Below are 17,309 nucleotides of genomic sequence, written 5' to 3'. Positions count from 1 at the left end.
CGACTATATAAGTTTAAACAGTCCCCTCATTTACTGTCTCAAATCTTTCCATAGAGTGATAGACACTTTTTGCACACATGGAACAAGTGATCATGTGTGCATTGCACTCTGCATCAGTCTGTCATATAGAGGACAGAGATCTAGCAAGCCATATGGGTGACCTTTTTAAACTCACCACGCTCTATCTACACGGTTTTATCATATTTGAGGGATTATGTATATAACATATACTCCCAAGTATCACTCAGTCGTAGCAACTGATTTTGGAACAGTGGGTTTATTTTAGTGGTGGTTGGCTCTGTAAATTACGCTGTTATGCACTGTTTATGTTTTTCTCGATCAGCGCCGCAGCCCGGCCGAGTTCAGCGTCCAGTAACCAAGGCAACGATGCGTCTAGTAACCAAGACAACGATGCGCTCGTACGGCGCACTGAACATGACGTCAGCCAGGAGAGCCGGAGCAGGGAACGGACCACGAGCGGCCGGGCGGGCGTGGTGTGGAGCACTTGGCGGGTTTTCTACTTCTTTATAAAGGTATGAATTTTATTATGTACACTGTTGTTCACCTTGACAAAGGGGCGCTTGGTCCCCGAAACGTCGGATCACTATGTGTGTGAAATATATTTGACTGTTTATCAGACTTAGAGTGCCGCTTGCTTCTTGTCCTATTTATATATATATATATATATATATATATATATATACACACACACACACACACACACACACACACACACACACATGCACACAGATACATATACGTACACACACACCCCTTTATGCATCTATAAGCATATACACACTTTTTTCTTTCCGTGCAAAATTCCTTGATAAAACAATACTTTATTAGAGAGCTGTAAAAAAAAAAATGTAAGAAATCAAAAAATTAAAAAACAAGCACCACTTTGGAAAAAAAAACTGTTTTATTTCAATATGGACAGATAATACAATTGGACCCCAATTAACAAATGTAAAAATTATTTGCATATTTCATTTTACATTTTATTTGGTAGAAATATTATGCTGGATCCAAAGGATTGCAAATCCTACAAGTCACATTAAAAAAGAAGAAGAAAAAAAACATTCAAGGTCTAAAAACCACACATTTCATAGTGCCATATATACAAAACACACCTCACAGTAGGTACAAGAAATTAAAATGTTTAAGATGTGTATTTAAAAGGAGCACATGGCCTTAGAAAAATGTATGATGGGACTATTTCTTTGAGACATAAACATTGGCATTTCTGGAGTCGGCAATGAGAGAAATTCAGTGTTTGACGTAACAAGTGAGTGTGACATGGAAACATGAGGATGAATAACATACCCGTTGGAGCCATCTGCAACACATTACTGGATTTTTATAATCCATCATAAGGTCAATGACGAACATTTTGCAAAGGTTTACAACAAAATAAATGTATTCTCACAAAATGTTCTTAATATACTGTACGTACGTCCTATTCTCCAACAAGCTTATAAGCAAGCATTACCACACAAACAAAATGTGGAAGAACATTCACACACATTGGATTTGCAGGTGACCGTCTAGGTTACAGACTGCAACATTAGGAAAAACATATTTGGATACTGGAGACCTCTCACATTATGATTCTTCACAGCATGTCATTATGGCATGCATTTTTAGACTCAGAAATGCAACCTCTGTATGGTAATATAACAGCAACAGAATGCAACTTAACAAGACATGGGGCCTAATGCAGCATGTATCGCTAATTAGAGAAATTGCAAATTGAGCGATTATAGAACAGCAGAGCATGTGTAGGGGTAGTAGTGACAGAAATTGCATACAGATCATAAATCGCAATGTAGTCGCTGTTTAACTGACAGGAAGCCAGGGTTGCTGGGCGGAAACCTGCCAATTTCTGGGTGTGTAAAAAAAACAAAACAAAAAAAAGGCGTACCCAGGCATTTTTGGGAAGGGTCTCTAACATCAGCGCAGACCACTTCCAGGTCGCTTTAGTCACAGATTAGTGACAGACTCAGACCTACTTACATTTGCTCAGACGGCAAAACATCTTCTATGTTCCAGAAATTGCGTATGCATCTGCAAATGGATAGGGATCTGTGATGCATTCGCAAACTTGCATGGGCCGTTTTTTCCTTCATGTCGGGCGGCGCCTTTCTACTCGCAGACAACTGCAATTTCAAAGAATAATGATCCATGCTGAATTAGGCCCATGGAGAATTAACCCACCCCACATTTTTATGATGGATGAGTAGCAAAAAAGAAAATGGGAGTTACATATGCAATTCTCATTGTTCATGAGGTAAGATGACGGAAAAAGTGTGATTACAAAGTACTAATGAGAAAGCCCTTTTTGTAATTAACCCAAAACATTGCAGTTCTTACCAGAAAACTACTCAAAAGTCATTATACCAAAAGGTATATATACATACACACTTCTCACCTTGACAAAGGGGTTAATAACCCTGAAACGTCAGAGTCAATGTTACGATGTCTTTCAGTACAACTTACTCTTTTTAAAAGTCTCCGAGTGCGACAGCCTTTTTCTGATTTTATATATATATATATATATATATATATATATATATATATATATATATATATATACATATATATATATATATATATATATATATATATATACATACATACACACACACACACACACACACACACACCCACGGTTGTGTGCGTCATGCTCCTAAACACCACTGTGCTTGACCAATAATAAAATCTGCACTGCATAGATAAGGGATGAAATAGGGAATTCTAATTCCGATCTGCGTAGCAAGCGCTCGAACATTGTCACCCAATCAGAAGTCTATGAAATGTTTTTTAATAAATAAGTGACAAATTTTCCATTTCTTAAGTACTAACAATTTTCTTTTACATTTCCAACTGCACTACATACAAAAACACAACTTACAAGGTTTACTCCATGCATAAAACATTGCTTCCCTCTCCACCAAGTAGCAGTAACACAGGGGTTGCCTCATGCCTGGACTTGTAGAAAACAAAGATGGGGAGATGGAACACGTGGAGTAGCTACAGTATGTTAGCTATTACAGTCCCCCGGCTCACACACTGAAGGCATTATACATATAGTAAATGATGGAGCAGGGGTGTAGGGGTAGCTACAGCCCATTCATTCGCATCAATAAAGTTAGTAGTAGATCTCGGTATTTGAACTCCTATAGGCTATGGAAGTCCTGGTGGGGTGATACCTGCAGGTCTGATACTTGGTGAAGAGGGAGTCCAGAAGTAGAATACATATTTTCCATATACAATTTCTCCTCTGAACATCTTCCTAATATAGAAAAAATGACCTCACTGTTATCAGTACACTGCCTTTCCTGCACATTATTTTTCAGCAGACATATCTAGGCCAGGTTACTTACATACGTGACTGTTTCATTTCAGTAACTTACAAATGTCCTATCAAAGCATGCAGGATTTCCTGTACGCATTCTATTTACAGGAAACCATCTCTGACCTAAGAAAATGTATGTGGCACATAGCAGAAAAAAGGGCTTTCTAACACGAGGGGCGACTGCATCCGCTTTTCCCCAGGGGATTGACAGAGCTCAGAGTTTTTCAACCGTGGGATGGGATGAAGCTCAGCAACAAAAGTGCTTGTTACTGCTGTGCTTTGTGGTTACACTATGCATTGTGAATTTTTCATATGTGCACCCTCCCTAAGAGGCCCAATAGTTTCAGAAAAGAGGGAAGTATAGCCAGGGTGTGTCACTCTTTCATTGATGTTTATCCTGCTCTTTGTCACTGTTGCCTCTGATCTAGAATGTCATCTGCCTTAATTATTCCTGTCATCTCTCTGCCATTGTCCCTAGAAACACCTGTGATGTGTGCACGTGACCATTGCAGAGTCTCATCCAGCACTTTCATGGACACAACAAAAGGATAAAACCACCTTCTATCAGATGCTCTCATAAACCTGCATCATTCTGTCATAGAATATAACCCTTCTAAACCTGATCTGCTACACAATAAAGACTGCCAGCAGTTAAAGGGTTAGACCTGTCCTTGAAACAAAACTAATATACTTCCATAACATTCTATTCACTTTCCTTCTAGTCTCTCTTCACATGCTCTTAATCATCTGTAAACCCTACATTGTTTTAGCTATATGTCATTCATTTGTATATTTTAAAAAATGGAGTAAGGTTGTAAACCAGCAATCCACCTATAGATGATGGTTTCTGGCTTGCACAGGTTCTGCTGCTTTTACCATTCTGATGCTGAGTCGCAAGCAACTATGCAATGTGTCACATACCGCACATGCATTGCGGGCTGCATATGCATCTCTGTGAACGTACGGCTGAATCAGACAACTATGCTGCTGCACTGCAGTTGCTAAAAGGGAATTTCTGTGTTGTAACTGGGTGGTAACAATGCCAGCACACGACAATACTCACTTGGGCGAGTCGTGGGTGAGCACATGCATTGCAAAGGCACATTTCAGATAGATCTCCTGCACCTAGCATGGGATAAGTAAGTGCTGATGGCTGCCATTGCAGAGAATAGTGGGGCAGTGCGATCACGTAAACATGAGGACATGCGTATAGACCAGGGATGGGCAATAAGCTGCCTTCCAGCTGCTGTTTAACTACATATCCCAGAATATTCTGCAAAGGTTTTAGCATGCCCTGATAGCAAAACTGTAGCAGGGCATACTGGGAATTGTAGTCCCACAGCAGCTAGAGGGCTACTTATCGCCTACCCCTGGTGTAGACCAATTAGCATTCCATTTGAAACTCACATTCTATTCGCAGCAGGCAGCGCATTATGCGCCCATTATTATTACTTTTTAGCTTTATTCTCAGTTCTGATATTTTTACCCTTTTAATTATATCTTCATGTTTCTTTATATCAATTAAAGAGATCAGTATTTTACATTAGATTTAAGGTAAATTGCTGAATCTATTATATAAATGTAACTTATAATTTATGTTAATATCATAATTGAGTCCTCAAACATAGGTTATAGTGATAACCTAAATAAATGGGCATAGGAAATATTGGCTGACAATACAAACACTTTTACGGCTAGGGCTAAATATAGTAATAGGAACTCAAAGAGATCAATCACTTACTGCGTCTGTACAAGGTCAACTAAATCTGTATCAGACATGAGGGGCATCTATAAACGCTGTTCTACAATAAGCAACATTATTCATGGGCTAAATTATCTGTATGTATCAATTTCTTTGGTCTAAAGACGCCCACAAAATTTGTACTCCTAAAGCAACGCTGTTCTAGATCTTACAATTGCAGCTACATGTGGCACACAAAATAAAAATCGTTCAGAAATATGATCACACAAGACAGAACATTTTGACAACCCAAATTAAAACAATGATCATAATTATACCATGTGGCCATGTTCACCTGTTTATCAGGATTAGTTAACTAAAAAGTGATTTTCATTAAAATCCATAAAAAAGGTTACAAGTGTGTACCTTAAAGCTTTACACAAAGCAGAGTACATCAGACTGACATAAATAAATTCTGATAACAACTGCAATGTTTATCACAATACTAGCATCATCATATATCATCTTATAGGCCCAGGGATTTTACAGACCATCCACTTTTGGGGATATACTTGCTAAAGGGCGATTTGCATAGATTTTAAAATCAATGAAAATTTGTATGGCGTTTCAGGGGCTATAACACACATGTACAAACAGATGATTATTTTTCATATTATCTTTATAAATGTTAGCACATGTTTTAGCCTCAGAACCACAACATCAATTTAGATAAATTTTCAGCAGTTTCAAACTGTCAAAAATGTATACAAATCGACCTTTAGTAAATATACCCCTTGTAATAAAAAGGATAAACTGTGCCTGGAAAGGACATCTTACCATGTATCAAAAAGTCCAACAGAGTCCTTGGGAGAATATACAGTAAAACAGATTATCAAACTGATGGCGCTGCAGCAGCGTGGGTCACAAACAAGTCATAAACTTGCACAAACGAACAAATATTAAAACAATGGGGGTTATCCAGTGATGGATGCAGCTGCTGCGTTCACAAGCAGCATCCACGTCCATTGGGTCTTAGCACACTGAATGGTTATAGTGCGTGTGTGTGACCCTTCACTATGGGGCCACATTCAGGCCATTTACAGCGGCAGCCATGGGGAGGGGTTGGGGCATCGATGCAGTGTTTTGCGGGTGTGGTCCGGACAACGCAGGCGTGTCAAAACCATTTTTGGGGTGGCTGTGTGGTGCAACACGCAGACGTTACGAGGAAAAAGAAAGTGGCGCCGGACTGCCTTCCAGAGCGGCCAGGATGCGTGGGCAGGAGTCAACCTCAAATCAATGCATTCCCAATTAAATCGCATCATGGGGCGGCGCCACACACATGGTGGGCGGCCTTGCCCTGTGCTGGGCGGGCCCCAGCATGTGAGTAGATGGGACGCGAACCTTGTTTTGGTAGCAAGACCTGCGTCCATCGCTGAATAACCCCCAATGACCGCAAGTTATGTCACTGTTTTCAAATTTGTTCCTTGGAAGAATAAACCATAAAAACCCAAATTTTTAACAAAATATTTTTGCCCATATGCCAGTAGATAACAACTGACAGGAATGCCTTCAAATACTTAAAATTTGCCATTTAAAAAAAAAGCAACAGGCCACTCATTCTGCATTAGCACTCTATCCCACACACGTCATTATATCAAATGTGACTTTGAATAAAAACATTGTAGGAATATGGCGGATTACTCATTTGATCCACAAATTGAGCACTACACCCCAATGACAACTGAACTCTTAATGGACATAGCACCAAGTTAAATAAATCTGCAAGTAAATTGTTGGCAATCAGAAAATGTGACAACATTGAAGCTGGAATGATCATCATTAGCTAGAGGTCATTTGTTTTAGCAATTAACTCATTCGGTAATATCTACTATGCCTCCAGCTTGTACTATATTAAAAACCATCATAGGAAAGGGACCCATAAAATACCAAATGGGGTATTCAATTGTTTGAAAAGTTGGTCGGGTGTCTATTAGACAGGAAAAAGCAGACACCCAACTGACTTTTCAAACTATTTATTACCCCCCCCCCCCCTCCAAATATTTGGGATACATGTACTATAATGTTGTTAAGAAAGAAGACAAAGTGGTAAGCCTTGTCTTAACCACCTCAAAGAAAATGTTATAGCCTTAGTGGCAGTGGATCTAAATTTTAAGAGTACTTTATAGGTGGTTTTCTTGCAATGGAGAAGTACACAACTTTCTAGTTGGAAAGAATAAGGATAAACATCCTGCCGATGGCAGAAGTAAATGATTTGCTAGCTGTACACTGCAGCTTTACTGTGGGCTCCTGGCAGCACACAACCAACATTCTCTTAGCTTAACACATACATTAACCAAATGTTAAAGATGCAATGCACTTTTGTTCTTGCTCAATTCCAAATATTTTCCTGTAGATATTTTAGGAGTATGAAGGAGACTATTAAAATGCTGTTTACCCTTTAACCTTGTATAAATATTAAAATAATATTAGAAACCAATAGTAAACCTCTTATTATTTGTTATTACAATGTTATATACACTAATGTTATTCTATTGGGAATTTCTCAGAAACTGCAGATTTTATGGGTTAACGGACTTTAAATTCAGTAACAAAAATGGAACTACAGATGTCATGTGTGCCCATGAGAGTATCAGTAATGAGTACACATATACATCCTAAAGTAAAGATGTTGAAAAGTTGGCGTTCCCAAATAACCTTCTCCGTGAAGGTAGCATACTTCATAGCTCTCCCTCATGGCCAATAGTCCTCTCAGCTCTTCACTTTTGTCAAAAGATGAGGCAGCAAATGTGGGCAAAATTGGTACCTCATTATATTCTCTGACGACTTATTTGACAGCATAACAAGTAAAACAGAGGTCATTACTTTTACTCCTTCATTCTGTTATTATTGCTTTTGCATATTCATGAGAGTAACATACTGAATTATAAGATAAAGAATCAAGTTTGTACCAGATGGCGATTGAAATGCTTAGCCCTTGACACACAATTAATCCTGATCATGCATAGCTAAAATCGGTCAGGATTTATTTTTCATTTCTGCTTTTCTTTCTTAAAATGTAATAATTAAAATGCTAAATCTTTTCAGTTATAGTGGCTAAGTAGTGGGCAGCAAAATATTTTTCATTGCTGTGCTTAACACCAGTTAATATTAGCTGACTAGTTTGGGCAAAACAGTTCGCAGTGGTATGCTCCCATTAGAGTCATTCATTAAATTGGCTCGTAATTTATTGGCCACACCCACTACAGGGGGTAATTTGGAGACAATCCCTGGGAAGGAGCTGGTATGGCTTGTAATCCTTTTTCCTGAGGACTTGTCTGTTATTGGGGGCTTAGGCAATCGCTTGCAGATCCACTGGTGTCTTAGTGCCTGACTGGGGGTCATGCGTGCAGTCGGATCCCAGTTCAGACATCCTTTTAAGAAGTCGATGAAAAGAGCATCTTCACAACCCTTTAATGCTGCCAACCAGTCCTTGCTACCGGGAGCACCACGCATCTTGCCCCTGCGTGACCTGCTTCCGTTTAGGACTACGGACCCATTAGGAAGTGTGTTGACAGTGCAATAGCGAGGATAGCCCTTGGAGTTGAAAAAATTCTTTGCTCTCTTGGCTTGCTCTAATATCTTTGGAGGTGGAGCTCCAAGGAGTTCCATCATGCATGCTAACTGATCTCCCTCATCCTCACCTGGGAACAGTGGGTAGCCAGTCAACAGCTCCACCAAAATGCACCCAAAGCTCCACATATCGATGGGCATGCCATAACGACTTCCAAGAATTACCTCTGGTGCCCTATAGAAACGAGACTGAATGTATGTATAGACGCGTTGGTGCTCAAAACAACTGGATCCAAAGTCAATCACTTTGATTCCACTGCGTCCTTGTTGTTTAAGCAATATGTTTTCTGGCTTAAGGTCACAGTGGATGATTTTATTCCTGTGTAGAGCCTCCAGGCATTGTAGGATTGAGTGGGCAAACTTCCGAACTAGCTGCAGACTAAAACCCTGGAATTTGTTTCTCTTAATTAGCTCATACAAGTTCATGTTCAGTAGCTCAAAGGTCATGCAGATGTGACTGCGAAAAGTAAAACTTTCCAGCATGTGAATTACATTCATGCTCCCAGTCTTATCTTGCTTCTTTAGATGTTCCAGGATCCGGATCTCTTCTGCTGCCTGACGGTGGAATCTTTTCTCATTGCGGACAATCTTTAGGGCCAAATGCTGGTGGAGTTTGTGGTCATACACCTTTGCCACCTGACCAAAGCTACCTTTCCCAATTAATTTCAACACCTCATAACGATAAGCCACATGGTCATGGGGCACCAATGTATATCCACCTTGGTCATCATCATACCCGCCATTGTTCGGACCCCCTACAACACCTTGCCTTTTCTTTGCATTTGGACCCACAAAGTGGATCTCAGGGAAGTTACTGATTTCTTGCACTTCAAAAGAGGTCAGTTGGTGCTTGTTTTGTTTAAGCGATTGCTCAGGACTTAAATATGTGGCCTTGGAGGACTTGGTCGAGCCATCACTGGATTTTGAGGTGCCGGAACTGTCCGAGCTCTTCTCTTTGGTCAGCACTGGTAATGTGTAGTCTGCTCCTAGGATGACAGCACTACCTCTGCGATTGCCGGAGTCATCAAATAATTGCTGAACCTTGACCTGCTGGTGATCTTTCATGGCAAATTTATTTCCACTTATCTAAGGAGAAAATGAAACCAAAATAAAATAATTAGGGTGAAAGAAATGGAATAGCAATAGATAAACAATTGTATACAAAGTAGAAAAGATAAAATAAAACCTTTAAAATATATAGATTTATTTCTGTAATTTTGAGCAGAATACTAATATACTAACACACATTTTAAAATAAGCAATTTTATTTCCACAAAGCCAAGTTTACATTCTTTATTGCGACTGTAAGAGAAAGCACTTACTAATCAGTCCTGCTATGACTAAGATTAATAAGGAACAGAAATTGTTTACTTCCTAAGGGGTGTATTCAATTAGCTGCAGAGTTTACTCCGCGACTAATTACTGGTAAAAAATCTCTGCGGCAAGGGGAAAGGCTATTCGATGAAACAGCCTTTTTCCTGCGCTGAATAATTGTGATTCTGGCGCAAAAACCCGCTAATTCCACGTAAACTGCTGAATCAATGGGTTTTTTTTACGCATGCGACCAGATTTTGTGTTTCTTTTATGCGGACTTCACATTACACCTCAGCTCAGCCTGACTGCGGTGACTCGCTTGCAGGGTATTTACCACTAAGTGAATTCCTCCGGGGTGGCAATTAGCCACGGCTAATTGAATTCCCGCTTTAGTGTTTGACATAACTATGAATAACAGGAGTGTGGAGAATAAGACCCTGTGGAATATATGCAATAAGATGTGATTTCTTGGCAATAGTTGGGAGATATTGGCAAATAAGGATGTAAATGTAACGCACCAATAATTTAAAGAGACAAACTAACATGGTGTTCAAATATGACTTGCTACAACGGTGATTAAACAGAGCATGATACTGCAATTCGAGCAGTGACTGAGCATCTGGATCCAGCATCATGCTCATTAAGTGAGCAGACATGCAACTGTAATAGGCCTAGATCTGTTGTGTTGTGAAGATTCAATTCCTTAAAATGCGGCCAAACCTCCGTAAAGACAGTTTTAGGAGGTTTGGCAGCATACAGCATATGCACTGAGCTCAGGAATGCAATATATTCAAGAGCTTGGATGCAGTGGGTGCTACCCTACAGAAGCCTATGGGCTTCTATCGCACTGCCTCGAGAAAGATCAAATTGGATCCCTCCTAGCACCACCCATGGCACGTGCGTAATTCAACGCATGCACAGACGTACTACTGGGTCCTTAACCCCGGAAGTCCCCACGTGCAAAGGACAGCTCTCATGCTGCTATGCATGCATGAGTGTTGGGATGCAACGCCTGTCATGCATCCCACCCAAAATCAGTATTACCAGTATATATCAACTGAGGATTTTGCCTTAAAAGGTTTAGGTCTTTTGAAATGTAGGCTGTGAAGTTAAAAAGCAGGCATTTATAGGCTTAATAAAATTAGGATAATGTCTTCACATGCCATCTGAAACATATTTTTAACTTGCCAACCTGCAGCTACGTCAAAATCCTCAGACTGGTTACAAATAACAGTTATTGAGAGAAACTACAAACCTTAAGTATTAGCATAGCTTGGTGCGCAAAAACATCAGCATAAGAAGTCAATCTAAGTTCATGAGATCTGCGACAATAATATAGAGTAACTGGTTTGACTATTTTTGACCTCCCAATGCTGTTCCAAACAGCACAAATCTGTATAAACCAATGGACAGCCTTATCATAGGGAAACCTAATAAATAAGATTCATACAATTTATGCATTCATGTATCCCCTTCTGACTGGCAATGTGAATAATGCAAAAGGATAAGGCTTTGGGTGTGCACAGAAAGGCTCACAGTATAAATATCACAGCCAGTGACCCTTTATCCAGTAGAACTTGAAACATGGACTCTGTCAGGCAAACATGGTGCCTAGTTATAATAACTTGTAATTCCCTAACTTCTCTGCTGGATTTCTTTCCAAGGAGTTACAGACAAAAACTTTGCTACAACAGTTATCTACATTTAAGTTAAAAGCTATATAAACCATTTTTATTTTTCTATTAGTAAATGTGTTCTTTGTATTGCATGATAACATTCCACACAGAGGAGTGGTAGGCAACCGAATACAGTTCAATAGCTGCATTGGACGGCCCTCTAACCTTCAAATGGCTGCACGTCACCCTTTATCGCAGTAATAGGTTATATTAATACATTACAAGATACAATGTGCAACAACATATCAGTAGGTATTTCAAAGACTCATTACAAGGTATAACAAAAGGAAAAACTTGGGGTTGCAAGTGAAGGCTCGAGGCTGCCCATTTCCTACCGCTGAATATACCCCAATCAGTGTAGGAAACGTGAACACTTAATAATAATAATTTTATTTATATAGTGCTCTTTCTCCAATAGGACTCAAGGCGCTTACACTGCCATAAATAATCTTACCACAATGTTTTCTACTAATGTATATGAAGATCCACTGGGGAATTTTCCCTTTCTTTTATAATGTGCTTTGCTCATGTCAATTAAATGTAATCACTCCACCCAGCAGTCACACACATCCAGAGTGATCATTAAAAGAATGAACCATGTTAAGTCTGAGTGTTACGCCCGTCAGGAGATGCAGGCCTGCACAGTCACTGGTTTGTGTGTGCACAGTAATAACTGATGTGTTTGCATGAAGTGAATTCAGGCTGCACATATAATGGTGCTATTTATACCTATAAGCCTTATAGTCTGCATGTTTTCAGCTCAGGAGACTATTCTTTGAAGCGTGAATCTTTCAGTTAAGTGCTGGATGTAAACACTTGCTAGATGGTCACTGAAACTCTCCAGCAATGACATCTGCTTCCCATTATAGTCACTGGTGGCACACTCAGAAATGCTGACTATGTAAGAAACATCAACAGGAACTAGAAATAGAAACAAGCTACAGGAGCCAGTTTATAAATAAACCAGGTCTAGGTAGAACATAGCAGGATACAGTAATTCCTACTGCTTTCCTGCCTAGATACAGTCACTGGATAGACATCATGGTGGAGTATGATGTATGAATGGATGCTCTTGCCAATTTGTACTTTGCATAGGGTGCATCATCATTTTAATGTCCCTGTGAGGCAAGACACGTATCAACAGCAAATTACAATTACAGCTGCCTGACAGGGGATGAAGCTGCTCTGCTACCAGGAAAGGCCTAAAATGTATCAAACCTAGAATACATAATAATATAAAGAAAACATATAAAAAGACTAAATATATTAAAATAAAACGATCTGAGCATATTTTGAGAAGCACTTGGGATAAAATAAATAATAACAGAAAGAAAGTATGGAACAAGCAAATCGACCTATCAGTATTTGTATAGAATGACTGACATACTGGTTGTCCAATCATGGGATCTGAAGACCACATATAAATTATGCATGTAGAGATCTGGATTAGGTCAACTGAACCATAGGATTACTGACTGACGATGTTGCAGCCTGTCCTTTCAGAATAAAATGGTAACCTGCAGATATTTCTGACATCCACAGATCCTTAATGTGAATAAGGGTTAATTCAGCCCCTTTAGTTTCCAAGACTACAGACAGCAAAGAAGCTAATTTGTGAGAAATTAGAAAATAGTTAATATCCAGGCATGCTATATAGGAAAAATGGGAGCCAGGTCTGCTAAACTAGTGCGAGCATTGTGTGATAAAATGAAAAGTTTCACTAGAATGAGACAAGCCCTACTGATGGCTTAAAGGAGGGTGACATTTGAGGCCACTAAAGACTCCATTGAACAGAGTCTCCTTCCCTCTCAGGCTTATCAGATACACATAATGACAGCCCTGCTGTATCTGAAATCTTATACAAGTTGAGTAACCCTTAACCAAAATGCTTGGGACCAGAGGTATTTTGGATATGGGATTTTTCCGTATTTTGGAATAGTTGCATACCATAATGAGATATCATGGTGATGGGACCTAAGTCTAGCACAGAATGCATTTATGTTTCATATACACCTTGTACACACAGCGTGACGGTAATTTTAGCCAATATTTTGAATAACTTTGTGCATTAAACAAAATGTGTGCACATTCACACAATTCATTTATGTTTCATATACACCTTATACACAGCCTGATGGTCATTTAATACAATATTTTAATAACTGTGTATTAAACAAAGTTTGTGTACATTGAGCCATCAGAAAACAAAAGGTTTCACTATCTCATTCTCACTCTAAAAATTCCGTATTTCGGAATATTTGGATATGTGATACTCTACCTGTATTCCTCATCTGTCAGATCCATGATATCACTTTGCTATTTCCCACTGACTAGTGAGGCTAAAGGTGGATCAATATCAGGGCTGGTACACCATGGAGCCCTGTGTAGCCATCTTTTCTAATGTTTGAGTAAAAGACCAGGGCCAGGATGTAATGAAGTCCCAGTTCGGTGGCAATGCTGGATGCAGGCCGAACTCTGACCTTTTTAAAAAGGTCAAATCTTTTACATGAGGACGAGGTATTTGTTGCCTACTCTGACTCCCAACATGCTGAGGAGTTTCATTATGCCATCAGCTTGAGCAGAAACGTTTTGCCAGTTACAGGCAGGGCAAGACTAGGGTGCCTGCTGAACTATATTGATGCCACTACTGGCCAATATCAGGGAATGTGGTAGAATTATAGTTTTTGTTTCTCTTTTTTTAGTGAACTAAAGTCCCCTGAAACGCGCTGTCACATGTAACTTTTACCTCGGAAGTGGAGGTACTGTAGATGAATTCAATTTCAACTGAAGACTCCCCAATATGAAAAACAAATGCTTTTGTTTGTCTCCTGTGTTTTTAGTGGCAAATGGGGATAGCAACAGAGAATGGGCCACAGATACATACACAGAATCTTCCATTGCTAAGGTTTAAAATATCTGCCTGCTGGAAGCATGCATGTGTGCTCATGTCACACTCGGTGTGCTTCTACAGTGAGGACGGGCACTTCAGGAGGCTTGCTGCTCCTGGCAGCTGCTAAGTGGCTAGCCCAAAGAATTTAAATACTAGACAGGGTATCCATCTCCGCTTCTCTTACAAAGTACTCAATGATAGAATGAGTAAGAATTTTAACAGCGATACACCCATTAGTGACATTACCTCTGCCTGTAGTCTTCTAAAGGGCCCCATACACTAGAACGATTTTGCTCAATTTCAGCTCAATTTGGTCACTCGGGACTATATATTGGGTGAAATCGTGCATTTTTAGCTGTGTATCCGATCCGATGCGCGGCCCCGTGAGCATCGGGTCGACTCCTCCAGGTTGTTGGTGCTGCACTCGTTATTTGTCGTGATCAAATGGAATTGTATGGAATCGAACGGTGGTTTTTGTGCTCGCGATATATCGCTTGTGATCTATAGTAGGAAGTTTGAAGCACCCTAATCCAGCCCATCAGATGTATCGGATGGTACCTGTGAATGCATGCTATACATCCCATGCAATATGTAGGCGCTTGACATATCCTGTTTTAAGTGTACTGACTCAACCTGGATTTTAGATTCTTTAGAGATGGCTTGAATTCTTCCAGCCCTGATCATCTGCTTTTATGTACCCAGTCTTCAAATATCTGTCACTTTGGCTGACCTTATAGGCCCTACACACAGGCCGATTTTTTGAAAGATATGAACGATCTCGTTCATAAATGAACGAGAACTCATTCATATCTTTCAGTGTGGAGACTCCAGCGATGAACGATGCGCGGCCCCGCGCTCGTTCATCGCTGGTCTCCCGTCGGCTGTGCATGCAGGCCAATATGGACGATCTCGTCCATATTTGCCTGCACTTCAATGCAGCCGCGTGACGGGGGGAGTGAAGAAACTTCACTCCCCCCGTCACTGCCCCCCCGCCGCCGGGTCGCTCGTCGGCCGTATCCGCCGTCGGGCAGCTCGGCGGCGGGTCGGCCAGTGAGTAGGACCCCTTAGTCATACAGAATTAGCGTGTTAGCCATGGGAGCAAACAATCATTGAAAAAGTGTGAGCAGACCTGCAAACTAAATAAAAAAGTCACAACAGACCATAAATTAGCTCAGCGATTCGCTCGGACTCTGCTTGAAGAGACAGAATAATGAGTGCCAATTCAGGATAATCCCACCTAGACCCCACTCCTCTGTTCCTCTAGCTACATACAGTTAATGGTTGCTAGCACATAAAGCAGAGCTCAGAAAGACTAAAACACCTCTTCCACTGCCGCAATAACTCGTATTATTGCCAAGTTAACCTGGGCCACCGCTCAGTGGAAAAGGGTCCCAAAAAAAATAGCCCAGGTCGAGTGACCCGGGAAGTCAACAGAGTAGGGTTGGACCTGGGAACGCCTGTGTAACAGGGCAGTGTAAAGTATAGGGAGAGCCAAATCCTCAGTGCTTGGAGAGGATGTCATCTCCAAGCGCCGGCAGAACAGTTAACACTGCACCTATGTGCAATGTACACAGTGCCGACCCGGGCATTACCCGGTTTGAAAGCGGTGGTGTAAATGGGGTCTGATCACTAGAAGGGGGCAACATGGTTGTTTGCATTTAGTTAAGCAGAAAGGTGGTACCTGTAACAATTTCTTAACATATATGTACAGTGTAGGAATTCATATAGATTTCAGTAACTACTGCTAGTAGTTACCGTGTTTCCCAGATAATAAGACACTGTCTTATTTTTTTTTTTTTCAACAAAAAACACCATAGGGCTTATTTTCGGGGTAGGGCTTATTTTACAGTCACCATGACCCCAGTCCTCCTTTTACAGCCACAATGCCCCCAGTCCTGCTCCTCACCTACAGCACTCTCCAGTTCCAGTTTTTCATCTTGCTTTCCGCCGGCGCCGCTGCTACTCCACTCCCACCGTGTACAGAATCCGCGTGATGTGCACGGTGAAATCATGCGCAGGGCGCAATGCATCCCTGGGACTGGGAGCTGGAGTCTTCAACGGCTGATACAGTACTGTATAGCATCCCTCAAGCAGGGCGGCGGTGAAGGGTGTTAGTAGGGGTGGAGCTGGGGGCATTGAATTTAGTGCACGGACTCGAGTAATGGGAATTTTGATAGGGCTTATTTTCGGGGTAGGGCTTATTTTGGACCAGTTTCTAAAAGCAAGGGTAGGGCTTATTATCGGGGAAACACGGTAGTTGAAAGATAACTGGAAAATACTACAGAGTGACTAACAAAGCAGACTTTGTGCTGAGAATTACAGGTGCATGTTGGATATGACAAGGTTAAGGTATCAGACACTCCTGCTAATACAGTGAACGCGTGTTTGGCTCTGCTGACAGAAACTGGCTTTTGTGGATACCCACTGGGCAAACCCAGCCTTAAAAGAATACTCCAAAGACAATAAATGGCTGCTCTTTAGAAAAACCTTCAATTGAAAGCGAGCAGATTCCTCAATCGATAATGCTACTACTGGAAGTGATAGTGATGCCCTAGGACCCAACACCTCCGCTAATAAGAATGGTTTCACTTTAGAAGTGCGAACCAGGGCACAGCGGGCCAACATAGAAGCAAATACACATGGAGAGGTGGCCAGACTGCGAGGCAAGGGAAGGCTTCACAAAAAACCCACCAACGCAGCGCAAGACTTAATATTCAATCTATCTGCTCAGACAGCCTATGAGAAAAGGGTACTACAGTG

The 17,309-nt window shown here is 40.8% G+C and overlaps 1 protein-coding gene across 4 annotated transcripts in view; it reads right to left on the bottom strand.

The window, feature by feature from the left end:
• Nucleotides 1-903: 903 nt before the first annotated feature.
• DYRK3 (dual specificity tyrosine phosphorylation regulated kinase 3) overlaps nt 904-17,309 on the bottom strand; it is a 72,089-nt gene continuing 55,683 nt past the window's right edge. For all 4 annotated transcript variants that reach the window (XM_063955171.1, XM_063955174.1, XM_063955172.1 and 1 more), the window contains one exon: nt 904-9,755. In XM_063955171.1, coding sequence (XP_063811241.1) covers nt 8,208-9,755 — 1,548 coding nt within the window. In that variant the 3' untranslated portion in view covers nt 904-8,207. The remainder of the gene's footprint in view (nt 9,756-17,309) is intronic.

This window comes from Pseudophryne corroboree, chromosome 2 (genome assembly GCF_028390025.1).
Source record: "Pseudophryne corroboree isolate aPseCor3 chromosome 2, aPseCor3.hap2, whole genome shotgun sequence".
Lineage (NCBI taxonomy): Eukaryota > Metazoa > Chordata > Amphibia > Anura > Myobatrachidae > Pseudophryne > Pseudophryne corroboree.
This window is presented reverse-complemented; position numbering and strand designations above follow the sequence as displayed.